At 36.9% G+C, this 27,994-nt stretch overlaps 2 protein-coding genes, 1 long non-coding RNA gene and 1 other non-coding gene across 11 annotated transcripts in view; 1 reads left to right on the forward strand and 3 right to left on the reverse strand.

The window, feature by feature from the left end:
- PPP4R3B (protein phosphatase 4 regulatory subunit 3B) overlaps window positions 1–1,087 on the reverse strand; it is a 49,086-nt gene extending 47,999 nt beyond the window's left edge. For 5 of the 6 annotated variants that reach the window (XR_002316873.2, XM_070478457.1, XM_020909021.2 and 2 more), the window contains exon 1: window positions 490–871. Coding sequence is in view for 5 of the 6 variants with exons in the window: in XM_070478457.1 (XP_070334558.1) it covers window positions 490–631 (142 nt within the window). In the remaining variant the exon portion in view is untranslated. Of the gene's footprint in view, window positions 1–489; window positions 872–958 lie in introns of those variants that run through there. The other variant, XM_020909023.2, reaches the window with a different exon arrangement.
- The window catches only part of LOC110147518 (uncharacterized), a 445,714-nt gene continuing 417,959 nt past the window's right edge, over window positions 240–27,994 (forward strand). For both annotated transcript variants that reach the window (XR_011492090.1, XR_002316879.2), the window contains exons 1-4: window positions 240–322; window positions 992–1,360; window positions 10,313–10,445; window positions 17,170–17,250. This is a non-coding gene — a long non-coding RNA (uncharacterized lncRNA). The remainder of the gene's footprint in view (window positions 323–991; window positions 1,361–10,312; window positions 10,446–17,169; window positions 17,251–27,994) is intronic.
- On the reverse strand, window positions 5,303–5,409 carry LOC139031548 (U6 spliceosomal RNA). The gene has a single exon (XR_011484048.1). It is a non-coding gene; the product is annotated as a U6 spliceosomal RNA (small nuclear RNA).
- The window catches only part of PNPT1 (polyribonucleotide nucleotidyltransferase 1), a 41,851-nt gene continuing 25,940 nt past the window's right edge, over window positions 12,084–27,994 (reverse strand). For both annotated transcript variants that reach the window (XM_020909026.2, XM_020909027.2), the window contains exons 15-28: window positions 27,161–27,197; window positions 25,184–25,250; window positions 25,006–25,095; window positions 23,767–23,820; window positions 19,184–19,290; window positions 18,650–18,721; window positions 18,502–18,565; window positions 18,108–18,191; window positions 17,686–17,769; window positions 16,866–16,972; window positions 16,720–16,775; window positions 15,143–15,221; window positions 13,581–13,628; window positions 12,084–12,359 (exon numbers count right to left, since the gene is read on the reverse strand). In XM_020909026.2, coding sequence (XP_020764685.2) covers window positions 12,201–12,359; window positions 13,581–13,628; window positions 15,143–15,221; window positions 16,720–16,775; window positions 16,866–16,972; window positions 17,686–17,769; window positions 18,108–18,191; window positions 18,502–18,565; window positions 18,650–18,721; window positions 19,184–19,290; window positions 23,767–23,820; window positions 25,006–25,095; window positions 25,184–25,250; window positions 27,161–27,197 — 1,108 coding nt within the window. In that variant the 3' untranslated portion in view covers window positions 12,084–12,200. The remainder of the gene's footprint in view (window positions 12,360–13,580; window positions 13,629–15,142; window positions 15,222–16,719; window positions 16,776–16,865; window positions 16,973–17,685; window positions 17,770–18,107; window positions 18,192–18,501; window positions 18,566–18,649; window positions 18,722–19,183; window positions 19,291–23,766; window positions 23,821–25,005; window positions 25,096–25,183; window positions 25,251–27,160; window positions 27,198–27,994) is intronic.

Below are 27,994 nucleotides of genomic sequence, written 5' to 3' on the forward strand. Positions count from 1 at the left end.
AATCTGCAATAACCCCAGGAAAAAGGCGTCTTTTGGTTTTCCCTAGCACCTGTCGACTGTAGCAACTGGAGCTTGTTAGTAAAATTAGTTTTAAAAAAAAGAAAGTAAAGTTTCACTAAATTTTTTGTACCAGAGATATAATGTGTAAGAAAATAAAGGGGGACGGGGAGGGTCAGAAGGAGAGCACTAAATTGTTTTTCATTACTTCCTCCCTTCCCTCCCACACTCTCCCCGCTTCGGTAAGAGGCCGGACTGCAGAGAAAGAGCTCGTGTTTAATAAGGCTGGCAAGAGGAGAAACAGAGGCTCGGCGTCCAACTGAGGGTAAATCCCGACAAAGTAGTTTGTTTTTACCTTACTGAAGTGAAGACACAAAAGCAAGGCGCTGTTCCAAGCGGCTGGCAGTAACAGTACTCGACTCAGGGCCTAAACCCCAGGCTGTGCCCAAACCGGAGGCATTGTCCCCTATCCTACGGTTCCAATAACCTTACCGTCGGACTCTGCCCGAACCAGCAGCGACATCCCCTTGAGCTCCTCCACATAGGTAGAGGAGACGTGCCCTGTGCCTCGGTCGTCCCATTGCCGGTCTTCGTTCAGGGTATAGACCTTCACTCGCCGCCGCGTATCCGACATGGTGACTGCTGTCCCCACTGTTCCAGCCGCCGCCTCCTGGCTCACCTCCTTTACGCCCCTCACTCTTGAGAGACGGTAGCGGCGGTGGCGGCAGCAACGGCGGCGGCGGCGGCTCCGGAGAGGCCCGAGTTCACCATGGCTCCCAGGTTCAGCCGCGGGAAAGGGCAACAGTAGCCACTGAGACCTTGCCGCCCAGATTCCCAGTTACTTCTCACTTCACCCCCGAACGCACCCACCCTCCCCACCCTTTACCCCCCAGAGCTCGCTCGCTCTCCCGCCGCCGCCGCCACCACCGCGGTAACTACTAAAGACCCGCCATCTTGTAACCTGATTCTCCCTGCCTTTCTCTTCCTCCTCCAGCAGGTTCGCACGGGCTGTCCTCGCAGGGGCTACGGCGGCCGACGAGTCCAACGTGTGACGCCTCCATTTCTGCACGCGCTACCCTGGTCGGCCGTGCTCAGTATTCTCGCGAGGCGGGGTAGTGGAGCGAGGTGGGTGGGTCTAAGTGCGACTTCCTCCTCTCTTGGCTCCGCCCGCAGGCGTGGGCTCTCGGCTCGGTGGGCGGTTCTCGCGAGTTCCGGGTCTCCGCTAGTGCTGCGAGACTCTTTTCTGGACTGGTGGCGAGAGGGGAGTTGTGGTTTCGGCTTCGTGCGGTTTGTTGGGGCTGCCCCCGGCGTGTGAGGAGCCGTGGGATCCAGCTCTGTGGAAAAAACGAAGCAAGCTTGGGAGGTACGCATCCTTGGACGGGACTCACCCTGAGCAGAAGGGAAGAAAATGTGCTCGCACTCCATAATGGAAGCTCGCCCTTTCAGCCTGTGAGAGAAAAATAGTTTAAACCTCTTTTTGTGAAGACGTTAGCCCTTTAATGCGACCCGAAACCCACTAAAACTCGCTAAGGACTCTGCTACAGTTAAGCATCTCCTCAGGAATTGTTCTGTGGATCTCCAGGAGATTATAACATCGTACAAAAGTGCATTGACAATTTATTTCTCGTTCAGGCGTTTTACCGTCAGGCTTTTTGTGGCTGGCATACTTTCCGCTTCTTGAATACAGTGTCCTTCCTGCGTTGGTAACCTCGGAACATAAGTCTTCAGATAAGTTTAGGCAAGTGGCGGGGAACTGCCTTCCTAACACATCTAAGAGCACTGTTTCCATATCTTTGAGTGTCTCCTGCTGGCATTTTTAGCGTTCTCTCTCGGGAGGTCTTCCGCACTGAGTAAGTGAGGGAGCAATTCTCTGGACGTTCACGTCGGTTGTCACACATCATATTGTCTGACACTGCGCGGTTGATAAGAGCCATGCGCTGTATTGTTTGTCGCTGTTCGTTCTTGGTAGATTCTTTTTGGTCGTTTTTAAAGACAGTTTCACCTTGTTCTGCCGCCAGCTCTCTTGACAGCCCTTCAGTCTGAAGGGTGAAAATCAAGCGAGATCGACACATTTTACCCTGCGGCGCATCTTGGGAGTTGTAGTCATTCCTTACCAATGGTGTTGTCAAAACGTGCTTCTCTTGACCAAATCTTATGCGTACACCCAGCATACGAACTGACACGTGACATGCTTACACAGAATAGGCTCCTGATGAAAAATATATTCTCCTTTCAAAATCTGGCCACGTAGGGTTTTCTTTTTAATCTAAAGAGAACCTAAGAAAATACACTTAAATTTAAGTAGTTATGTATGTTGGGAATTTCCTAGGTGGCGCAGGGGTAAAGAATTGCGGGAGACGGGATGCAGGTTTGATTCCTGGGTGGGGAAGATACTGTGGAGAAGGAAATGGCAACCCACTCTAGTATTCTTGCCCGGGAAAACCCCAGGAAGAGAGAAGCCTGATCTTCTACAGTCCATGGGGTCACAGAAGAGTCTGAAATGACTTAGTGACTGAGCACAGTTCAGTTTAGTCGCTCAGTCGTGTCCGACTCTTTGCGACCCCATGAAAGAGATGCGTGCAATATATGTAGCAATAGAGCACATTAATTGCTGTGACTAATGTGCACAAAATGCATTTTGAGCCCAGAGAAAATAACATCTCTATCTCAGGTCAGAGAAGGCTTCACACCGGTAACTTTTGGACCTGATGTTAGAGGATCCCTGAGTGGAAGTTTGGTTTGAAAGGTGTGTAAGGCTGTGGGGACCAGGTGAACAAAGTCATAATGTGTTACTGGCCTAAAAGAATCTATGAGCAAGTTATTAATATTAAGAGAATGAGAACTATATAGGAGTCATTTTGACACCATATGTTAAGAGCTTACTATCTTATAAAGAAGATCTAACTGGAAAAAATTGAAATCACAGGAGTCATTTCCTGTATTTATTCAGTTATTCAACAAACACTCATTGAGTGTATACTGTGTGCTAGACACTGTTCTATTCAGTGAATAAATAGAAAAATTCCTCTTTTCATGACGCTTCCATTCTAGTGGTGTTATTTAGTCCCTCAGTTGTGTCCAACTCTTTGCAACTCCATCGACTGTAGCCCGCCAGGTTCCTCTGTCCGTGGGAGTTCCTAGGCAAGAATACTGGAGTAGGATGCCATTTCCTTCACCAGGAGATCTTACTGAACCAGGGATCAAACCCGAGTCTCCTGCATTGCAGGTGGATTCTTCACCACTGAGCTACAAGGGAAGCCCACATTCTAGTGTAGGAAGACAATAAACAAATCTATGCTAGATACTGGTAAATGTTATGACCAAAGGGAAAAAAAAAATAGATTAGCAGACAGAGTGAGTTTGGGAAGGGTAATGTTCATTCAGGGAGGCTTCTGAGGGTCTGCTATGCATTTCCTTGGGGGCAGAGAGAGCCAGAAAACAGCAACTGCAAGTACAAAGCCTTGAGGCTGTAGCATGCTGAGTGAGTGAGAGGGATAGTAAGGAAACAAGTGTGGTTGGAATGGAGTGAGAAAGGGGGGAAATGGTGGGAAGTAAAGTTGAGAGTGAGAGAGAGGCTGTTTTGGGGCCTCAGACTTTACTTTGAAGAGCTGCAAATTCACTGGGGAGTTTTGAACTAAGGAATGAAATGATCTGAGCAGTGTTTCAAAGCATCGCTTCCATCTTCCCTATAGTATCCCTTTTCTGCTATACTCCCCAATATCTGAAATAAAGGAACAGAGAGAAATAGGGAACAGAGTTAAATCCTTGGGACTCATCTTGCCCCTTGCTGGATCCTCTGGCCCAGGTTTTCTTTCTTTCTTGTTCTAGGTCACAGGGGTTCTCTCTATCTTCTGCAAAGGGCCGACCTCTAACATTGGTAAGATCCAGGACAAGCATACAAATGGAAGACTGTATACTATATGTCTGAAGATTTTAACTTTTTAAATCAATCTATTAAATAAAATATATTTTCTTTTCCTACCTTTGGCATACCTTGAGAAATACATAATCATGTGGTCTGGAATAAATTCAAATCTAGAATTCTTGAACTCTTCAGAGTTCCACCTTCTCCCTTTGGCCCTTGAAGTCCTTAGCCTGCCTTCTCTCTCACACTTCAGCTCTGTCCTGCACTTTTGACAGTTCTCATGTGCACAAATAGGATACCCTAACCTTTTGGCCAGATTCTATGTTTGCACTCCCTGAATGTAGTCACCCTTGGCTGCTCCTCAAGAGGACAGAATTTGGGAAGAGGACTGTGAAGACCCTGGGAGCAGGCTTGGCCTTTGGGACAAGGAATTCCAGGGTGCCCAGAGCATGATCTGGAAGGGAAAGAGTGGATTCCAGCTGGACACATCCGTTGGTTTCATTGATTTCTCATCCCATGGAGAGAAGCATGGACAGAGGGCCAGAGCAAGATTCTTTAAAATATACTGAGGGCAGTAATGCACTGCAACACTGTGTTTTTTCCCAGCAAAATTTTTTTTCAGGAAGATTCAACCCCAAAGGCTAAGATAGATAGGTATCTTTATCTATATATGTAACATTTACTTCTACCACTCTTTTTTTTAAACACAAATAATGGAATATCATATGTACTGGTGTTCTAGTGTACCTTAGTTTGTTTAAACCTTCTATATATACCTATGTCATTGCCAGTACTTTTTAATTTCAAACAATAAATGGTTGTACAGAAGTAGTTTTATGTGTGTCAACACATGTGTAGGTTAAATTCCTAGAGCAGGGCTTAACTTTGGCACCACTGACATTTTGGGCTGGATGATTCTATGTTGTGAGAGGCTGTCCTGGGCATCACAGGATGTTTAGCAGCATTCTTTGCTTCTACCCACCAGATGCTAGTAGTGTTGCACCTCATCCTCCTGTTGTGATCATCGGAATTATCTCTCATCCTTGCCAAATGTCTCTTGAGAGTACATTACACTTTTTAATTCTTAAGGATTAAAAACAGTTCTCTCTACAGAGTAAACTGGGTTCTCAATCTTATTGCCTCATGTCCTTGAAATGTGAGGCTTTCTGTTTTCACTCTTCCTAATTGTTTGATAATTTTATGCTGTCTGCTGCTGCTGCTAAGTCGCTTCAGTCGTGTCCGACTCTGTGCGAACCCAGAGACGGCAGCCCACCAGGCTCCGCCGTCCCTGGGATTCTCCAGGCAAGAACACTGGAGTGGGTTGCCATTTCCTTCTCCAGTGCATGAAAGTGAAAGTCATGTCCTTGAAATGTGAGGCTTTCTGTTTTCACCCTTCCTAATTGTTTGATATTTTTCTTTTTAATTTATTTTTATTTTTTTTAAAATATGGAACGCTTCACGAATTTGCGTGTCATCCTTGCGCAGGGGCCATGCTAATCTTCTCTGTATCGTTCCAATTTTAGTATATATGCTGCTGAAGCGAGCACTTGTTTGATATTTTTATGCTGCTGCTGCGTCGCTTCAGTCGTGTCTGACTCTTCACGACCCCATGGACTGCAGCCTACAAGGCTCCTCCGTCCATGGGATTTCCAGGCAAGAGTACTGGAGCGGGTTGCCATTGCCTTCTTCGGATATTTTTATGAAAAAACTTTTATGAGAGATTTTTTGCTGTATAATTAGTTTTTCCTCAAGGTGAATAATCTTTAAGGCTATCCCCATTTAAAAAGTCATCAAAACTGATAACCTGTATCTTCTTCACTGATATTCTGATTTCTTTGCTTCTTTTCAGCCAAACTCTCCAAGGGTTGAAGTTGTTTTATACTCAATTTCATTTCCTCATCTCACCATTCAGTCCTTAATTGAAATTACCTATTCTGGTTTCTGGGCTTCACCAGTGGCTCAGAAGTAGAAAATCTACCTGCAATGCATGAGACTCGGATTTGCTCCCTGGGTGGGGAAGACTCCCTGGAGGAGGGCACAGTAACCCACTCCAATATTTTTGCCTGGAAAATCCCATGGACAGAGGATCCTGGTGGGCTACAGTCCATAGGGTCACAAAAAGTCGGACACAACTGAAATGACTTGAGCATGCACGCATATGTATACATACGCATATTCTGGTTTCCGTCACTCAGCCCTCACCAAAAAGCTCTGTTAAACTCACTAAAGATCTCTATGTAGATAATGCTCACAAACATCTTTCAACCTGTTTTACTTGATTAAAATTGACATTGTCTGAACTTCCTTCTTTCCAATCATCTCATGCTGATTCCTGCTTTATCCTTCAGATGTCACTACCATTATCATTTATGTAGAGGAGCCTTCCTTGACTTCCTTCCATATCCCCTTGGAATGTACCAGAAAACTTAATTCACTTTAGTTTAAATTATAAGAGAACTCATTGGCTCATGTGAATAGAAAGTCTGAAGATAAGATGAACCTGTGTTGATTTGATTGACTTGAGTATCAATGAGAATTTGATTTCCTTCCTCTTGATTCTACTTTCTCCTCTGCCTCATCTATCCTCAGGCTGAATCCTTACCTTTATTTGTATGGGTTTTGATTAATAATTGTCTCCACATGTAGATAAAAAATTTTCATGAGTCTGAGGAGCTATGTTTTTCTCACCATTGCATCTCTGGTAGCTAGGATCTCATTCTGAGATGGTCGTGGCACTTTTACAAGAGCATGTATGGGTATGAGTGTGTTTGTGGGTAATGGTAGTCCTTTGGTTATGTGGAATTGGGAGTCAGGCATGTCTCTGTATAGACTTTAAACCCGCCCTCAAATTCTCAGCCCTGATCCTTTTTTTGGTGGAGATCATTTGTGCTCTTCTGCCTCATCACCTCTGTGGGTCATCTAGATTGTGACTTCCTCTGTTCTGCTAAATTTACCACTGCTTTTCTATTTGCTTGTCATGCAACCAACATTTGTTAAAATCTCATCTCTGCTATTGTCTTTTGTTTGCCCTTTGGACTCTACTTTTAAAAAAATTACTTAACTGTGTTATTTTCCATGTTTAACCAAGGTACTGTCATACTTTTATCGTTTTTTAATTTTTTAATGTTTAACATTTTTTAATGTTTAGTTTTCTAATTCACTTGAAACCTTTTGTATATATGAAATAGGATGTCAATTTAAAATTTTCAAATGGGAGAGTCAACTGTCAACATTTACAGATGAAATTATTTGAAATGCTATTTAAATTATATTCTTTATTAAATTCACAGACATATATCTAGATTTGAGTCTGCATTCACTTTTTGCATTGTTTTATTTGGCCAACTCTAGTACGACAATTAATTGCTGTAGGTTTAGTTTGTTTTGATTTTTGATGTGTGTGGTGGCCATATACATGCACCATTCTGATTTCCTTAAAGATATTGTACTCTGGAGAACAGTTATTCGATAGCAAGTGACCCCTTTGGGTGACTTGTCCTTTCTTATCCACAGAACTCCTCTAATGGACAACTTTGGCTTGGGGAACTTATCAGCCAGGATGAGACTTTCTTGGAATTACACTAGTCTGAAGTTCCACTCTATTTTCCTCCCTTCTTCCTTTTACAGGGGTCAGACTTGGCACCATGGTCTGTAGGTTCTCCCTGTCAATCCTGAGCCCACCTTTTTTATCCTTCACAGACATTTCTCCCAATCACTATCTTGCATGTGCTTTTCTGAGGATCAGGACTGACAATAGGCAATACAGGGAGTGGTGTCAGAAATCAGACAGTAAGATGTGGTTTGGGAAATAGTTTACTCAATCCCTGGCACAACATGGCCATCTGACTACTGATTTCACCAATAGTGACCTAGTAAAACATCCTAGAAGCGGTAAATGCTGTCATCTATTCAGCAATTCAGGATTTGAAAGATATGGGGGAAACAATGCTTATGAGAGCAGAGCTGGCCAATTATACTGCTTCCATGAAGAGGGATAATGAGTTGAGGGCACTTAATGCTTAATGCACAGTTAAAAACTAAGTTTGGAAAAACAAAAAGTTAAGTGTGAGCCAGAGGGGGCTCTTTGGGCTTCATAAAGAGGCCCTTATTTCCTACAGTGAAAAAACTGACATGGGATTAGACAGTTACAAGAGCTATGAAGATACTTGGATCTTCAGCCTAGGGAGGTTTGCTATACAGCTAGGGCCCTGATTGAGAAAGCCTAAAGCTTTGAAACATGGGGTGGGTGCCCCTGAGGATTTTGGCTTTGTAAACATCCCTGTATCCTCGGGGATTGCAGAAGTGGCTTATAACTCCTAGAAAGAGATGACACTTGCCCCCTTGTAGAAATATCTCTTCTATAGTTGCTTCCATTTCTTCTGGCTGAGAGGCTGTGGTAACTAGGGTAAAATCTAGTTGTAATATGCCTGGGGACTGCTTTGCCTGATAAGGGAGGAGATTATACATCAAAGGAACTGAAATAATAAACTAACATGTACTAACAGGAACCAGAGTACACTTGGGATTGAATTTTGAGGGTTCTTGATCAAGGGGACTGGAGGCTAAGACTGGATAATCAATATTTCACTGACTTTGGGACAGAAGATTTAATCCTGGTCAGGACCCTAGGGGATGGGGCAAACTCACTGCTGGTGTAGCTCTTTGAAACCTGGAAAAATTGAGAGAAGTGGAAATGAGCTCATACCATAACAGCAGCGAACTGCTATTTATTTTGGCAGGTATATGTGGCCTGTTTTATAACAATTTAAAGTGTGTTTTAGATAATCATCTGCAAATGTTTTTTCTTTTCCACCTGTTTTTAATCTCATCACACTGATTAGGACCTCAGAACACTGATGGTGTGTTATGTTCATCATTCATCATTCAACACTGATGAATCAAATAGTGGTGATTCTTGTTTTGTTCCTGACTTTCATGGCAACATCTTCAGTGTTATATACATGTTCTTCATTGCTGACAGATACCACTTACCAAGTTGAGGACAAATACTGATATTCTAAATTCTCTCGGAAATGTACATTGAATCTTATAAACTGCCTCTCTCGCATCTGGTTATCATATGGTTTTTCTCTATAATTCACTATAGAGATTATATGCCTACCCATCCTTGCATTCCTGTAGACTATTTGATCCTAATAGCTATTGCCAATATTTTATTAAAATTATTTATCTGTTTTCACAGATGATAATGGCCTACACATTTTAGTGTTTTTAAAAATATCGTCTCTTCTGAGTCCTTGGCAATTGCATTAAATTTTATGGTCACAATATCAAAACTATAGCCGATTGCAATTTTGGTTTTCATGAAACAATGGGTATTCTTTAATGTTTCTCAGTATATGCAGAATCAAGTTCAGAGTCCTAAGTGTACTATCCTAAACGCCTCTACAATCTGACCTCTACTTACTGCCTTCTTCATCCACTGATAAAACTGTTCCATTCCACAGGCAGCCTTTCCCTTTATAATCATTCTTAAAAGCCCAACTCAAATGTTACCTTTCCCTAATGATGTCCTATTCAAATCCCACTTCTTAGAAACTTTCACTTTTTCTTCTGATTAGAATTAACCTATTCTTTCCCCTATCTTTTTATGACTTTTAAAAACCTTTACTAGACTGCTCATCAATCAGCTTTTCATAAATTACTGACTCTATATGTAAATCTCAGAAGGAAACAAACTATTCCATAACTTAGTACTGTGCTCATAATAGGTAGTTTTAATTACCTTTCATTTTGTAAATTTCAGAATTTAATTTGAAACCTGTTGCAGTGATTTGAGATATGCTTGAGATGGTAAAACTAAGATTGTTTTAAAATATTATCTCTGCAAAGTCATTTATGCCTCAGTTGCTTTTTCAGATGTTCAGGTGAATATCCAACCAATATGTTGGTTGGTGATTTCATGCTCATATTTAATAAATCAAACACTTTTTTCTTTAAAACTATTTACCCCTCCAGGTTTACTATTCATGTCATAGGTCTGCCTGTCTTCACAACCCTCAGCTGAAATCTGCCTTTTCTTTTCTCACCTGCATCCCCTACTATCTGAGTTAATCAAAGTCTATCCATTTTCTTTTTATTGTTTGTTCTGCAGTATCTTGGGTATAGGCTCAGTCCATTTTTTCTGTACATTTTCCTCTCCCAGAAATGAGCCCTTAAGAATTCCTTGACTGACTTGCTTGCACCAGGTTTAGGGTTATCAGATTTAGCAAACAAAAATACATAAAACCCAGTTAAATGTGAATTTCAAATAGACGAGGAATAATTTTTTTAAAATATAAGTATATCCCAAATATTGTAGAGGCCATACCATACTGAACATTTGTTTACCTGTAATTTCAGTTTCATTTGGCATTCTGTTACTTTATCTGGCAATCCTGATCAGGTTTGACACCTTTCTCAAGTTAAGCCTGTCCTTTTCTCCTCCAGAAGTTGAACTCAGAGACAAGTAACTTCCTGTGGACAGCCATCTTTTGCCCCATGCTATGAAAATATATTGACTTAGAAGAAAAAAGCTGTTATATGGAAAGAAGCACAAATGAGAGGTCATGAGACTCCACAGGTAGGGGAGAACTGTCTTAGTTCCTAATAATTACCTGACAATCCTGGTTCCATTCCACCATAGGGATTATGACTTACTTTCTGTGAAATAAATTCATGGCCCTGTGATAAAATTCCCTCTTAGTTTTAGCTTAATTTAGATTGGTTCTGACCCTTGATACCAAGATAAGATTCTCTTTTCCATTTTCGCTGCCTACCACCCTAGTCTCTCATGAGCCTGAAATTTTGTAAAGGTCATTTAAACTTACACGACCTTCATATCTTTCCTCTTCTTACAAGTAAGCAAACATTATTCTTTTCTTATGCTTTCCAAATTATCACCTTGTGCTGATTATATCTCCTGTTTTATATTCTTTTATAAAATTTGCTAATTTTGGTGAAGAACAGGCCCAAGACTAAGGGGTAAAAGGACTATGTGACATTGGTTCCTAGAATAGAAAGGCTGCTGTATATTCTACACATAGCATACTAATAAAGTTGTTAGTCCCTCTATCCAGAATCTTCTTTCCAAAATTGCTGTGTATCTTCCTCCACTTCATTTAGGTCTCTGCTCAAATGTTATGTATTCAGAGATGCTATTCTGGATCATTTTATCTACAACAGTACCATTTTTTTTTTTTTAATCAAAAAAAAAAGAAATCACCCTATCCCCCTTACCCAGTTTTTCTTTAAAGAACTTACCACTATCTGACTTGTATAGTTATTGTTTCCATCCACTAGAATGTGAGCATTGGAACTTTGTTTTGTTTGCTGATATACCTCCTGTATACATTCTAGAACTTGGCACATAGTAAGTATTGAATAAATGAATGCTATGCTTGGCTGAACTGAAGTAAGAAAGATAATGTTAGATCCAGAAATTCAAGGTATTCTATAAGAAAAGGAAAAAAAATTATTGTATTTAAAAAACTGTGATTTATGGGCAGGGAAGTGTTAGTAACAAAGATTATAAAGGAACAAATCTTGTGAGTACCTATACTGCATTACTACCAAAGATGGGTAGTCAATTTGAGTCATTATAAATTAGAGATCTTAGCATATAATAGCCCTTGTAGAAGAACTTAATGGAAAGCAGGGAAAACTACCAAGATATGAATGAAGACAAAAATAAAAAAAGTTCAGACATAACCTGTATGACCTTGGTTTAAGTGGAAATGGAACCCTTTGGTGGTTTGTAGTTAGTGACCTATATTTTCACTTTGTGGCACTGCTGCTGCTACAGCTAAGTCACTTCAGTCATCCAACTCTGTGCGAGCCCATAGATGGCAGCCCACCAGGCTCCTCCGTCCCTGGGATTCTCCAGGCAGGAACACTGGAGTGGGGTGCCATTTCCTTCTGCAACACATGCATGCATGCAAGGTCGCTTCAGTCATGTCTGACTCTATGTGACCCTATGGACAGCAGCCCACCAGGCTCCTCTGTCCACAGGATTCTCTAGGCAAGAATACTGGAGTGGGTTGCCATTTCCTTCTCCATTGGTCTCTAGAGGTTAAGAACTAGTTTTATTTTTCCAAATTATTAGCAGCTGGGAGTCTTATATGTATAAATGATTTACTTTTAATAATAAATATGTATTGATTTATAATCTAAATAATACAGGTAACTCGGAATTTAAAAAATGGAACACATAAAATGAGCATTTTCATACAAATCATTAGAATATATTTATATTATATATAAATCTACACATTAGAAGATGCTACTGAAATTTTGCTCTATAGAATACAGAATATCACTCTAGAATTCTTAAAAAAAATCACCGGGAAGAATTAGATGATGACTGTGAAACAGATTCTCCCATTACAATACTACTTCTGTCATTTAAAGTTTTGACAACAGTTGTAGCTGGAGACTGGAGCACTTTACGAGAAAGCCTCATTCTTCCATCAGCTGGATCACGTCCAAAGTATTTCACCTGTTTTAAAGAAACAAATATACTTTAAATATACTGGTGTGCTGCAGTCCATGGGTTGCAAAGAGTTGGACGTGACTGAGTGACTGAACAACATACTTTATAAGTTATAGCACATTGACTGATACCCAAATTAAAAGATACTTGGTCCAAAAAGACAATGATTAAAGTTTTCACTTGTTCACTGAAACCATACCTCAGTGCTAATTGGAGGTATATGCTAATAAATACTTGGTTAAGTAGTGATTATGTATGTATTTATTTTTAAGTAGTGATTATAAAAAGAGAAAAGAGACAGATATTTAGTTGCCCAATTATAATCTTCTGTTAGACTTATCTGTGCCTTTTTGTTTGTCCCTATTATGGAAGAACAGTAAAAACCATGGTGAATGAATCTAGACAGGAGCTTCTTGACCCTAACGGTGCTACAATCTATATAGGATTATGCTTAGGTCACTCAGACTAACACTCAAAGGACCATCTATCATGCTGAAGGTTATTCGGCTTGACCTTAGACACTGAAAGTCAGGGGGAGATGTGCTAAGTTTTAAGTTCCTTCCGATGTTAAAAAAAAAAAAATCTTATACAGAGAGATTATGTTGTAGTTCTTACCTTTCCCTGGAGGCTTTGTGGATAATGGAATGACAGATTGGGAATAAACTTACGTCTAGTTTTTACTCAGGTCATAGGTATTAGGTACTACTGGAATAGAATGTAGTGTAGCCAAAAAAAAAAAAACAAAAACCAAAAAACAGACTGGCAACCACTTCTTTCATCTATTCATAATGACTATTACAAAGGTCAATTTTGTTATCAAAATTCCAGAACTGACATCATGGCTTTCATCAAACTTAAAAACTTTCAGCCTCAACCAGTATATACCGAAGCAATTCAAGTCTTAACTCCTCAAAGTTACTTATCATGTTTCTCATGTCCTGTCTCTGAATCACTGATTCTACACTCCATCGCTGAGTTGCTCAGGTATTTTTAAAAGCTTTAAAGGGGGACTATTGCCCTAACTAACCTGTAAGCTCTTTGAGGGTAAGAATTGTATCTAAATCCCTAATGAGTCTGTTTTAAGGAAGAAGTTAAAAAAGAAGACAGCATATAAATAACATAAACCACAAATGTAGATTTGATTCTTTCAGCTTATTTGATTAAACAAATAATTGAAACTTAAAGTATAATTTGCAACTTTAAGGCTAAAAAGATGAATACAAGTACCTGAATTTCTTGGCCAACTTCTAATCCTAAAGCACTGGGATGTTTAATCTGAAAGACAACATGTTAATCTATTAGTTGTCATGCATAACTACCTACTATCTATGGTAGTACACATTTTTTTCCAAGTGGAAAATAGTTTTATTGGTTTAATCTATGAATCTAGGGGCAAGGTATATAAATATTTGGTCTATTATTTTTTCAACTTTTCTGTAGGTTTAAAAATTTTCAAAATAAAATGCGGAGGAAAAATAAATTGCAGTCTTACAATGATTATATATTCATGTACTCTTATCTTTTCAGAACAATGTCCTATATGTGATGGGACTTGTAGGTCCAAAGGTACTTGTACCTTTATTAGACACTCTCCAAAAAGTTTGCCCTAATTTACATTCCTGTAAGTCCATTTTTATCTTTACACTCTGATGCACACTGGGAATTTTCAACTATCTGAAAAGCTGAAAAATGGGAACTTGGCTTTACTTGCATTTAAAAAAATTGCTATTGATACTGAATACCAAGGTCAGCTTAAAAAACAATTTTTCCATGTTCTTTGCTCATTTTTCCTATTGATACTCATCTTTCTTGCTGGTCTATATAAGCCCTCAATATATGAAGCCTCTGTCATATGTTAAAGTGTTTTTTTCCCTTAAATTGTTGCTTGTCTTTCAAACTTACTATTATTTTGCCAAAATTTTAAAAAATGATGGGGTCAAATGTTATCACTTTATTTACATTTTTGGCTTTGATATCATGCTGAAAAAGATTCTTCCATTTCCAAGATTAATAAAATATCTGTATTTTCATCTAGTGTTCTGCCTCAACCCTTACCATTCCTGATGTCCAGGTTTTCTTTTTCTGCCCTCACTGCCTTAAACATTTTTTTCTTTTTTATATTTAACTCCTTGATCCAAATAGGACTTTGGTATAAAAAGAGGAAAGATCTTGTTTTATGAAAACAGGCTATTCCAATATGATTTATTGAATAATCTTTGTTTCTCAACTAAAAAGGCAACTTTTAGTATGTATTATATTCTTATGCATATAACTGGGTTTATTTCTGATTTTTGTTGGCCATTTCTGGGCCAGTAATCCATTGTTTTATCCTGTATTGCTTTATATAATATTTTAATATTTGGTAAAACACCTATTATTTCTCTGCCCCATAGTATTCTCAAGTGGTTTCATATTCTTAAGTCTTCCAAATATAGACTATAATAAAGATTAAGGACATCCTAAGAATTATCTTTCCATGACTGGCTAGTCAGGAAAATTGGGAAAACAGAGCTATAGCTAGATATTTTTAGAAATTGCTATGTGTTAACTCTAGAACTGTTCCACCTCAAAACATTCAAGAATGTTTATACTCCCATCATCGAAGGAGAAACATTATCTGGTAAAAAGTGTAAACCCTTTTGTCAAGCAGTATTTCTGTCTTGTTTGTTTTGTTTTTGTATTTAGTCTAGTAGTGGACAAAGTGTACAGTCCTTATCAACCTAGGTAATTTCACTATGGTTATTTTAAGGCAGTTAAAAAATAATCAAATCTGCCTTTCTTGTTTTTACCTTTCGTTGATCAAGTTGTGTGTTGTGGAGTAGTACTGCAGTCATATTTGGATAGAGTTTAACCATTACTCCAGTGTCTCTATAGCAAGGAAATAAGCCTGATTAGAATAATAAGGAACTTTATTATCTACAGATAATTAAACTGTGGTTATGTTTTCACAGGAGAACAAAGTAAAATAACATATAAAAACCACTCTCTAGTACATGTTTTTTAGAACTATAAAAAGTAGGATTATCTAAGTGGGATACTTATTTTTCTAACAGAAAATATATATTTAAATACTTATGGATCAAAGGACAGAAAAAAGATAAAGGAAAAATAGGTAGGGAAAAGCTTTTGAAATATATATTCTTTTATATTTCTCTTCATAATATTTTCCAAAAACTTTTGAAATGGCCTTAAATATTTTAAAGTAAGTGTAGAATTATCAGCAACCTGTTAAGTAGTGATTTGAGGAAGTAAAGTGAAAGCGAGTCAAAGTTGCTCAGTCGTGTCTGACTCCTTCCGACCCCATGGACTATATAGTCCATGGAATTCTCCAGGCCAGAATACTGGAGTAGCCTTTCCCTTCTCCAGAGGATCTTCCCAAACCAGGGATCGAGCCCAGGTCTCCCGCATTGCAGGCGAATTCTTTACCAGCTGAACCACAAGGAAAGCCCAAGAATACTGGAGTGGGTGGCCTATGCCTTCTCCAGTGGATCTTCTCAGCCCAGGAATTGAACTGGGGTCTCCTGCATTGCAGGCGGATTCTTTACCAACTAAGCTATCAGGGAAGCCCAAATTTAAGGAGGCGGGTTAGATAAAATGGGGTACCTATTTTATTAAAAAATATATCTTTTTCCCTTTAGCCTACTAAAATAAGCCAGCAATTTCTTAGTTTTCACTTGTGATATTAAACACACTATTCCACTGTCTTTTATAATTCATTTCAATTAGTTCTGAACATTATGTTGCATCTGATAATTTCTTTTTTCCTTTTTCTTATTAAGTGAATTTTCTTTCTTCTGGTGGGGAGGTGGGAGGGAGGGGATGTGGGATCATAGTTGCCTGACCAGGGATTGAACCCACACCCCCTGCAGTGAAAGCCTGTAGTCTTAACCACTGGACCACAAGGGAAGTCCCAAAAAGGTAATTTTCTGCTTCAGAAAATTCAGGCTTTTTAGCTAGTTAAAAAAAAATGAGTTGAGGTTGAAACTGGCATTTAAAAAATTGTACTACTTAGGCATTTAATACTAACTTTAAAACAAGTCAACAAGAAACTACCAAAAAGAAAAAAAGTACAAAGAGAAAGGAAATATGTTTATTGGAAGATTAAAACAGTGGGAACTTTGGTTAAAGAAAGCAATTCAGTCAGAAAAATCTATTAGTATAATAATCATCACAGAACCATGTTCATGAGAATCTACAAACTGGTGTAGAAAATAAATTTTATCTTAAGAATAATGATTATATGGTAATTGACACATAATCTAAACACCTTATACTTGCAAAATAAATAATGCAAATGTGAAGTTAATATGAGGTTATAATATAAAATCTTACACAAAAAGTAGCACAGCATTTTAGTTGATATTACCTGATTTCAGTTATTGTGGCGGTGTACACTGCTCCAAATTCTAATTGCTGCTCTTGCTGTAAGTACAAAATAAACCATAAGACTCATAAAGAAAACAGTAACAAAAGGTAGAAAAAAAAAGTAACTGTCAAAAGCTCAATACTTACATCATCTTTGCAGATATCAGTAATGAAGTCTCTTGCTTCATGCATGGCACTAGGTGTCGGTGCAAAGATAGAAAATGTTTCTTCATCTACCTGGCTGATAGTGACTCCTTTTAAAAAGATAATTTATTACATATTGAAGTTAACTTGCTCATTCCAGTGGAGAAAAGACTTAACACTGTGCCAGGCCCTGGGGATACAATAGTGAACCAGTGTCCCTACTTTCTTGGTGGGAGAAAACATTTAAGTTCTAATTTTGGTTCTGTGCTTTTAATTCCTCACCATTTCTTCTTTTTCCCTCTTTTAGAGTGGTCGTCGGATGGATGAGGGATTGAGAACTGCCTAAGGTTACTTGACTTCTTATGCTCCTTCTGTAACCTCAAAGCTGGTAAGTGACTAGGTATTCCAAAAGATTGATTCCAGAAAAAAAAGCAAAGTAAAGCATACTACTTCTACACATATTCTCTAAAGAAATAAGAGTCTAAATAAATAAGACTAAGTGAAAAATAGAACTCATAATAAGAAAAATTAAAGAAAACTCTTCTAACGTGAAAAAGTAGTTTTTCTAAATGTCTGATTTTTAAGTGTTGAGGAAGAACGGATTAATTCTAAGTCACCCTTCTTGAATATAATTAAAGATGATTGTTTACTAATTAAGAGGCATACACAGAAATAAAGACATGTCGATGTTACATCCTTTTCTCATCCCATTGAAATGTCAACGTTACACTTCTCAAACATATTTTTGGAGAAACACAGTAGAGATATAATGGCAAACTTACATGACCTAAATAAAAAATCCCAAACTTCACACAACTCTTACCTGTTTCAGCCTGAAGTTTTTTTAAATGATATCCACCTGGTCCAACAAATTTTGCTCGTTTTGATAATGGAACCTGAACAGTTTCTGAAATGTAGCATAGACAAAAATAGAAATAATTCACATTCATTCATTCATGAATATATATTATGTATATATGCATGTATGAACCTAGAAATGTACTGGTCAGTCAAGACTTCAATAAGACACACGTAGAAATATTGTAGTATGAAACAGAAAAACAGTTTACTATGTGACTAAAAAAGTTCTTATGTTTCAGATTATCCCCTCAAATTTAAAGTATTTTAACTATAAAAGCATTTAAATTGTTTTGTTTGTGTATGAATTAAAAAAAAATTTTACATAGCAGTGTACTTCCATATAATAATGTTTACCTTATCAAATCAATAATTTTAATGTATTACCTACAACAGGTCCATTTTCTTTTCTAGATGCTCGAGGTTTTGAAATAGTTTTGTTCATTATCTGTAATATCTCCTTTTTTGCCACTAGAAGAAATAAAAACATAATAATCAAAGTTCTTTGCATCTCAATTACCTTAAAAATTCTACTTGTATTCCCCTCTCCATAAATCCTATCTTGGGGAGTCAATTTGTAAAAACTGAATTTTCACTGGTCAGCCACTTTGGTGATAGTCATGTTCCTAGTAACTTAATACTTCTTGACTTAGGTTATTATGTTGAATTTCATTTTCTAAAGCAGTATTTTAGAATAAGCCTATTTTAAATAATAGGGAATTATAATTCACATTTAACACATAGTGATGAAAGAAGAATCAGGCATACTGGCTTGGTGTACCTGAGGCTTGCTGAATGGCTTCCATTACAATTTTTATTGGTATTCCAGGTAATTTGATGTCAGCCTAATACGGAAAAGTAAAAAAATTATATAAATATTGATTTCTGATATAATTAAGTATTTAAAAATAAAATAGGTTCTAAAATACCTGCAATGCAGTTATTCCTTTAGAAGTGCCAGCTATTTTGAAATCCATGTCACCATGGTAATCTTCAATCCCCTTAAACAATTTAAAAAATTATGATATAGTAATAGTTTTAAACAAAAGTGAAATTCACCCATAGTCACTGTAGAGGAATTTTTAAAAATAGCTTTATAAGTAAACTATGTCCTTTAGAACATGTATATTTCACATATTAATAAAATAAACTCATGTATTAAATACAAAAAAATATGGTGTTTTAAGTTACATATATTTCATCAGAAAATCAGTGTATTTTTACATAATGTCCCATAAATGTATAAGGACTAATTTATAATCATCCTAAAGTGAGCTAATATGAATACTCATACTGTAATATTTGTTTTTAACTCACATCCTATAAAATCCAAGGCAGATATGGAGGAGGAAAGTAAGAACACGGACTTCTATTTTTCTAGCACTAGCATTCTTCTAAGCACTTTGTTTACAAAGTGTGTATAATCTTCACCATTAAACATTAGAAAATGTGAATATACTTGCCAGAATATCTGTCAGCAAACGATAGTCTTCTATTTCACCTTTGTCAGGATTATTTTTGGTGACCAATCCTATTGCCACACCTGCCACAGCAGATGAAATTGGAACTCCTATAATTGAGAAAAAGAACTTGTGTACAATGTGTATGTATCAGCCAAACATAGGTTATTCATCGTTCTGTTGACCTTTATTTTAATATAACTGGATGGTGTTCTATATTGACAATTGTCCGACTCTTTGCGACCCTATGGACTATACAGTTCACGGAATTCTCCAGGCCAGAATACTGAAGTGGGTACCCTTTCCCTTCTCCAGGGATCTTCCCAACCCAGGGATCAAACCCAGGTCTCCCACATTGCAGGCAGATCCTTTACCAGCTGAGCTGCCATGGAAGCCTTAATAAATCATCTGCCTGCCTCATTTCTTCTTAAATATATAATAAAAGTCCTTTAACATAATTCTTTGTTCTCAACAAAAACTTCTCTAATAATGGCAAACTTAACTTTTAAACTAATCCATTTCTTTGTGCTTTGCTTTTGGAGCCTTCTTTTTCTTTTTGAAAAATAATCATGTATTTGATAAATCTTTTTAGCCTGAGTCCTTCAAGTCCACTTCCCCATGACAGCACCATTAGGTTTTGTGGATCCTCCCAAAAATATACCCAGGGAATCTAAATGTGAGTCTAATCTTTTCTTTATCTTATTCTTTTGAATAGCTGCAGAGTACTCCCTGTATGTGTTTATAAGAAGTGGGGTTACTGAGTTGAAGCGGGTGTGGATTTACATTTCTTATAATGTCAAACTGTCTTCCACAGTGTGCAGTATTTTATACTTTTACCAGCAGTGTATGATGCTCCCTGCTATTCTACATTCTTGTTAATTTTTGTTAAATCTTTTGACCTTTGCCATCTGAATGATAAAGATGGTAATTACTCTTTTTAACTTGATTTGTTTTTATGAGTGAAGTTGAACTTTTAAAAAATGTTTTTAAACCATCTATATTTCTTTTTCTGTGAACTGGCTCTTCATGGCCTTCAGCCGTTTTCTTACATGGTTGTTAGTCTTTTGTTATTGATTTGTAAGAGTTTTTAATATGGACAGATCTTTGTTAAATATATAGTCTGTTACAGTAAATAAAATACAAATATGAAATACACGATAAAATATTATTTTTTGGTCTGTTGATTTTCTTGTGTTTTTTCCTGTATAGGATTTTCTATGTAATCATAGTTCCTGGATTTTGCTTAGAAAGGTTTTTTTTTTTTTTTTAAATTTTTTTTGGCTGCACTTCATGGATTGTGGGATCTTAGTTCCCCAACCAGGGGTTGAATCCAGGCCACTGTAGTGAAAGCACTGAATGGCCCCTGGATGGCCAGGGAATTCCCTAGAAAGGCTTTATTTTTTTCTGTCCAAGAGTTTCATAAAATCTTGTTTAATTTTTTAAAAGGAAATTTAAAGTTTTGATCACTTGAAACCTATTTGGCATAAAGGAATGTGGTAGAGACCTCATTTCATATTCTTTATGCCCACAGTTTTAACTATCACCTATAATGTTGATGACTTAAAATCTACCCCTCCTACCTAGTTCTCTCTGATAAACCTAGATCTGTACAACCCATATGCCTGCTGGATATCTCCAGCTAAATGTCCCTAATGTATCTTAAATATGTAAATAAATAGAAAAATTTAAATTTCAAAATTTAATCACCCTTGATAAATCCCTTTTCTCCTGCATTCCGTCTTGCTTGAAAGCAATGACATATTAGAATCAACACTTCCTTCCTCCCTTCCTTCATCTTAATCAAGTCACAAAAATCTGATTAGAGGTTCATCCTCTAAATATTTTTTGTAGAAAATCTGTCCTTTCCTCCGAATACTGAAATATCCATTGCTACTTCTTTAGTCCAAGTCCACACTATTTCTTCCCCTGGCAAGAGTTTCCTTGTCCAGTTTTCAGATTTTTAGCGCCCCTACCCCTACCCCAGCTCCTGTTTTCTCCTATGTCATCGCCTAGGTCTATCATGTAAGCTAGGAATAACTACCCCCTAAAGAATAGCAGATTCACATCATGCTACTTTTCTCTATAAAATCCTTCAAGTTCCCCATTACTTGCTTTCAGGAATTTTTTTATGTGAGTTCTGTGGTCAAAAAAATTTGGGAAATATCCTGTTCCTAGAGATTCAATATTCACATTAAGCTATTTAAGCTTATTTAAACCATATTAAACAAACTTGTTTAATCCCATGTAAACATTTTTTTCCATAGTATATAATAATCAACATCCTGTGGTACTCTTTTTCACAGAATACTGAGTTGGGAAAATTTCAAACTCCTTAGTATAATAATGATCTTTGAAATATGGTCCCAGTGTATTACATCATCACACCTTTCAAATATATTTCAGAAACACACTATACTGTTTCATAACTTTGCACATGCTCCTTTCACATGAAAGATGGGCCTTATTGCTAATATGCCTGGTCAACAACCTCTCAACCTTTAAATTCAAATGAAATGTAGCTGTCTCTATGAAGCCAATTATGTTCAACCTAGTTCTTCATCCATATAGTACATATCTGTGCCTTGTACATATTTGTATTATCTCTTTGATGTGTTAGTATCTTTATGTTTGTTTTTGTTCCTGTAAACTTCTAAAAAACTCAGTACCCCTGTAGAGTCTGATGTAAGACATTGCAAGCACTCATGTATTTGAATTGAATACCATTTGGCTCTTCCCACAGAATCTGACATTCATTCTTGTCAATTTCTTTTTCTATTTGGCTCCTTATTTTTTAATGTTAACATTTTTTTAAAGAGATCAAAACTGTCATTTAACACATTAGTCACATACTACTTTTTATCAGTATCTTTTTTATTGGCAGACCAGTGTTCTTAGTCAATTCAATAACATTTTTAGTCAGTTTTTAAGGACAAGGTTTAGGATGGAGCATCTTCAAGCTCCACTTCAGAACTCTCTCCAACCTACTGATCAGATTATCTAGTCCCGCTGCTCACCCTTCAAGTATTATAAATGGTATACTTATCACCCATTATCAATTTCTGCATCCTTTTCTGCCAAGGTCACAAACTGCTAAGCTGAGCTCTAGATACACTGTACAAGCAGCATCTTTCCTCTGCTCTATGGCATGGCTTACTTGGAATGACTCTCCTCTACCTCCTTATTAAAATACACTAGGGTCACTGTCAAGTTCACTGGGTTATTACACTTAACAGGAAATACATATATCTTTCAAAAGTAAGAATTCTTTGTTTCTTTGGTATACTAACCTCCATGATTTCTCTAATACTGCCAAACTGGTTCAGTTATCTTATCCTGAAATTCTCATTACTTAGGATGTTTCTGTCTAGACCTGAAGATCTGAATTCATTTAGAGCAGATCTTTTATCTGTCAGTTCACCTTTTTCAGGATTTGTTCTGTGTTTTCCAATATGAGACTGTAAGAGTAATGAATGCAAACTGCATGAGACAGAGAATTTCTTTTGTTCACCACCAAGTCCCAAGAGTTTAGATCAGTGCTTGGCACAGAGTTAGCATATAATAAAGATTTGTTGAATTAATATATGAAGGTGAAAACAGAAATGATATTTTAACCAGCTACCTTAAATATCAGGTTATATTTTCCTTCCACTGAACAGAAGTAGAAAAGTGCCTTTAGCTTTTTTTACTTTGCCTTGTTTTAAGGTTTTTAGATAGTAGTATCATGGTGGGTCAGTGGTAAAGAATCCGCCTGCCAATGCAGGAGACGTGGGTTCAATCCCTGGGTCAGGAAGATCCCCTGGAGAAGGAAATGGCAATCCACTCCAGTATTCTTGCTGGGAAAATTCCATGGACAGAGGAGCGTGGTGGGCTACATACGATTCATGGGGTTGCAGAGTCGGACATGACTGAGTGATTGAACACACATTATACATTTATACCATTCTTTCATTTCATTCTTCATTATATCATCCTTTCTTCTTTCTCCTTTTCTGTACTATAAATGTGAGAACTTATAGGGAACTCTGTGTGTGGCCTCTTTGAGTGTCTTTAGGTTCCTCTTCTCTTTCTTCTTCAATAGCATCACTGGTAACTGGCAGATACTGTTTTCAGAGTCTCTTAACATGCTACCTCTTTCCTTTTTGGTGTTTCAGATCCAGAGATTATACTGAACCACTTGCAGTCTTCCTTCCTAAAGTTCTGTGTACTCTTCTATGAGTGGCATTCTTCCCAGGGTTTGCTTAAACGACTGAAAGATTACATAAATCATTTTCTTTTATGGGTCCTAATACTTGTGCTTGCTAAGCCAACCTTCCTTAGTAAATGGTATCAATTGCAGAGCTCTCAAAAGCCCAAGGGGTCACCAAATAAATAATTTCAATTTATTACTTTTAGCCAAGAATAAGAATTTCAGCAGATATCTGTAGTTGAAACTGTGCTTTTTAATTATCTTTCTTCTGGCCTGGTTTGGTAATCTGACTTCTTCAAGTCTTGCTAAAATACAGTTTTAAAAAAATCCTATATTTTATTACTGATTAAGTCTATATTATATAAATAACTTTGGTAGTTTTGAGACATAATTCTTTTACCTGCATCCATTAATGCTAAACTTCCACCACATGCAGATGCCATAGAAGATGATCCTATAAAAACAAAGGAAAATACTTGCTTTAATATGGATTTTTGTTAAATGTAGAAAATTGCTACTGTTAGTTATTTCCTTACAATTACTCATTTATAATTTAAATATTCAATATTCTTTCTTTCCTTCTTTTTAAAAGCACTTAAGGCAAGCTCTCCTAAATCACAGACTACAGAGCTGCACAGTGTGACAGCCATTAACAACGTGTGGCTAAATTTAAATTATCTGAAATAAATTCAGTCCCTTAGCTGAATTTAGCACAGCACAGATAGAGAATTTCTGTCACCACAGAAAGTTCTATTGGACAGCAGTACTAGAGATTCTGCTTCTAGGAAACTACCAGAAAAACCAGCATGCCTCTTTTGTTGCTTAACTAGGAGGCAGTTAAAAATACAGGGCTCTAGCTCTCTCACTGGGCCATAAGCTATAGCCTAATCACACCCAGTAAAGAACTGGAAGTCCTAGTTTAAATTTTGAGCTTTGGTATTTGTTACAAAATATCTATAACCATCTGATCTAGGTAGGCTACATGTTTGAGAATCCTGTGCCCTTTCTGCCTTTAATGATTATGCTGCCTTCCCTTGACCTGCGACCGAGGTTCAGTTTAAATTTGACTGTTGGGAATTTCCAGGCAGTACTCAGTGGTTAGGACTCTGTGCTTTCACTGCCGAAGGCCTAGGTTAAATCCCTGGTTGGGGATCTAAAAGAACTAAAATCCCACAAGTTGCATGGCATGGCAAAAAAGAAAAAAAAAGCTAATTTCTTTTGAAAAAATAAAAAAATAAATTTGGCTTTTTAAACCCAGCCTTTCTCTGTAATATATTCTTATATCTGTGATATATGACAAGTGTCCCCTGCTTAACGGTTCACTATATTTTTCCCCCTTCCTCTTTCCAAGCTGGCCTTGCTCTATGGTTTGTTTATAAAAATAAGAAAACAAATAACCAAAACTGGATCTACTGTAAAAGAGATACAAAGATAAACATTTTTTTATATTATATTGTTTTCAAAGCATATCATTAGGTAAGAACAGAGATTCAGACAAGTATATGATTAAACATATTTTTCTCTTGCAGTGGTTTTGGGTACTACAGTAATAAACATAATGAAACATTACTTATGAAAAGCTAAAACTCTAACAAGGAGTCCATTCTTCTTCAGTAGGAAAAATATTTCAAAACCATACCATTTGACTCTAGTACTTCCGACGTGACTCTTATGGTGAAAGGAAAATCTTTAGGAACAACAGGATACAGAGCTCTCTCAGCAAGAGCACCTAAATCAGAACAGAAAATAATGAGCAAAAAAAGAAAAAAGTTAAGTCTCTTTAATAAAATCATGTACATACAGAGATTTGTACTTACCATGCCCCAGTTCTCTTCTATTTACACCAGTGACTTTGCCAATTTCATTAGTTGCATAGGGAGGAAACTTAAAAAAACAAACAAAAAGCACGTACATATACAATTGACATGGAAAGATATCCCATATATATAAATAAGTTACAAATATAAATAGAATCCCATATTTGTTAAAAAAATGAAAAAAGTACATTCATACACACAGAAAATGTCTGGACCCTAAGACATATAACAAACTGCTAAAAGTAGCTATTTCTAGTGTTCATATGACCTGGAGTAGGAAATGGATGGTTATGAGGATTTACAACTCAAACTTCTGTAATATTTAAATTGTTAACAATAACAAAATACTATATTTTTATAATACAAGAAATATACATTAAAAAAAATGCACATTAAGGAAACAGATCTTTTCCAATAAAGGTATTACTTTAGCCAAGAGTTGCAAATTATTTTATTTGATTGATATACTGTCTTAAAAGAATGTAAACTAGATGCAGTTATTTAAAAAACTGAAAAATTCCTGTAAAAATCTGGAATTCCACTTACTTTAACTAAATATTTTTTAAAAAGAGAGATGGAACATGAATCTGATAAAGCCTCTAGATCTAGTGGTCAATCTGTAGGAGATAGACCACTGAACTGTACCATGAGTGCAATCAGCCCCCAGGCTGTGGGGAATATTACAGGTCAGATGGCTCTGGGAGTTCAACAGAAAGACTGTAAAGAAAAGAATATGATGGAGGAGAGACCTATAGATTAAAAGAGACTTAAAGAATATCAAATTAAAAAAAAAAAGGATGAGACTACACTGTTGTATTTAGGGATGTGTGACAGAAACCCAAGGAAGTGATTACTATTAATATAAAACTTAGAATAGTAGTTACTTTTAGGGAAAGGTTTTTAAGACTGGGATGAAAAACATGGAAGGACTGACTGGACACCTTCTATTCTATGACTTTGGTGGTAGTTACAAGGATGTCTGTCTTATGAAAACTCATTAAGTCATCCTTTATCTTATATGGTTTTCAGTATCTGTATTTTATGATAAAAAGATTAAAAAAAAAAATGAAATAAAATAGCAATACAGCCCATATCTTTCTCCTGCCTCTTTTCCCAATTATCAGCTAGAGCTGTATTTTTTGCAGGTGCCCTTTTTAAAGACTTTATATTTTTTTTTAAAGACTGCCATGTGCTCTTTAGTTCTTGACCTAAGATTTGCCTTATCAATTATAATTTCCTCTCTGGCTTCTCTAGCATCTGTATATATCCCAAACAGGATATTAGGGATTTAAAACCTGTGAGAATCTCCAGGTTTAGATATTCTCTAGCATATATTTTCTACATGAAATATTCTCTATTAGCTATAGCAGATTCAACAAAATTGAGATGCTGGGATTCTGGGCAGCCAACAGCAGCCACTCAGAAGGCCTGCTGCTGCACACTAGTCTCCCAAACTGTGTGCTTCAAATACTAATATTAGAGTGCTATATGGTTGTGTCATGTCTGGTCCCTTAGAAAAGCTAATTGAAAACTCACTGCATGTACTGATGTCATACATAAAATAATTTAACATTAAATACCTCAGTTCTTTTGCTGCTAAGCAAATGAGTAAAAATATGAACATTTAAATGAACTAAAGGGAGATGGTGATTTGCCAGTTGAAGTATTTGAAAAGCCCCACTTGTTGGACATACATGTGAACAGTTACAACTCTTTCTTGACTAATACAATATTGTCTACTATACTTTAGCCTTTATAGTTGACTCAGAACAGGATGTTGTTGGTTGGAAAGGTATTACTTGTCTCTCTACTCTCTAGATCCCTCTATAAGCATTAAAATAAGTGCCTAAACCTTAACAGATATATGATAAAACTGGCATAGTAAAATGTTAATGGCAGGAACCTAGGTAGTGGATATACAGGTTATCTACTGTAAAAATCTTTCAAAATAAAATACTGGGGAAAAATTCACCTTACCTCATAGTGCAGCATGAAATTTTTATCTTTTATCCCACTGCAAACAAAAAGCATAATATTAAAGATATCATGCAGATATAAACTTATTCAATAAACAATGAAAAAAGATGTAAGGGAATTTAAAAAAACAACTGGTTATTAAGGAAAATTGGTCTGAAATTAAATACCAGAAGAATTAGAAGGATGAATGTCAAGAGACAGTTGTGCCCCCCCCCCGCCCCCAGGGTCGGGGCTTTTGAATGAATTCTACACAGATTAAGAAAACAATTTTGCTTCAAATAAAGACTTAGATATCCAGACTTAAATACTAAGACAACAGACACATTTTAAAGCATTAGTAACTAGTGAGAATTCTAAATGTTATATATATATCATTTAAATCTCTGTTATGATCTTCTAAGACAAATGTGAAATGAAAATCAATAACTGAAATGACAGAACAATCAGAGGATCTGACAGGCAAAGATTTTTTTCAGGGTTTGAAAAGATTAAGAAGAGAACTGTTGCTGAATGTACAACATTGGGGAGAATAAAGATGAGAAGAAAAAATTCCTGGAAGCAGGAAACCAAATTTTTTTTAATTGAGGAAAAGACAGGCATACACAGGTTCTTGGCACAAACAGTGTTTCCTTTGAGTGGGATTACAAAAGGCACTTCTCTGTACAGACTATTTAGAAAGTCTTAAGCCAGGGCTGGATCTGCACAACCATAAATTACAGCCTTTTGGAAAGAAACTTGAAAACAAGACACCTCCAGAAGACTAAAGGAATCATAGATTTAGGGGGCTAGAGAGGAGCCTAGGGACCATTAGCCAAGTACCTGCACTTTATAAGG

Source organism: Odocoileus virginianus, chromosome 2 (genome assembly GCF_023699985.2).
Source record: "Odocoileus virginianus isolate 20LAN1187 ecotype Illinois chromosome 2, Ovbor_1.2, whole genome shotgun sequence".
NCBI lineage: Eukaryota > Metazoa > Chordata > Mammalia > Artiodactyla > Cervidae > Odocoileus > Odocoileus virginianus.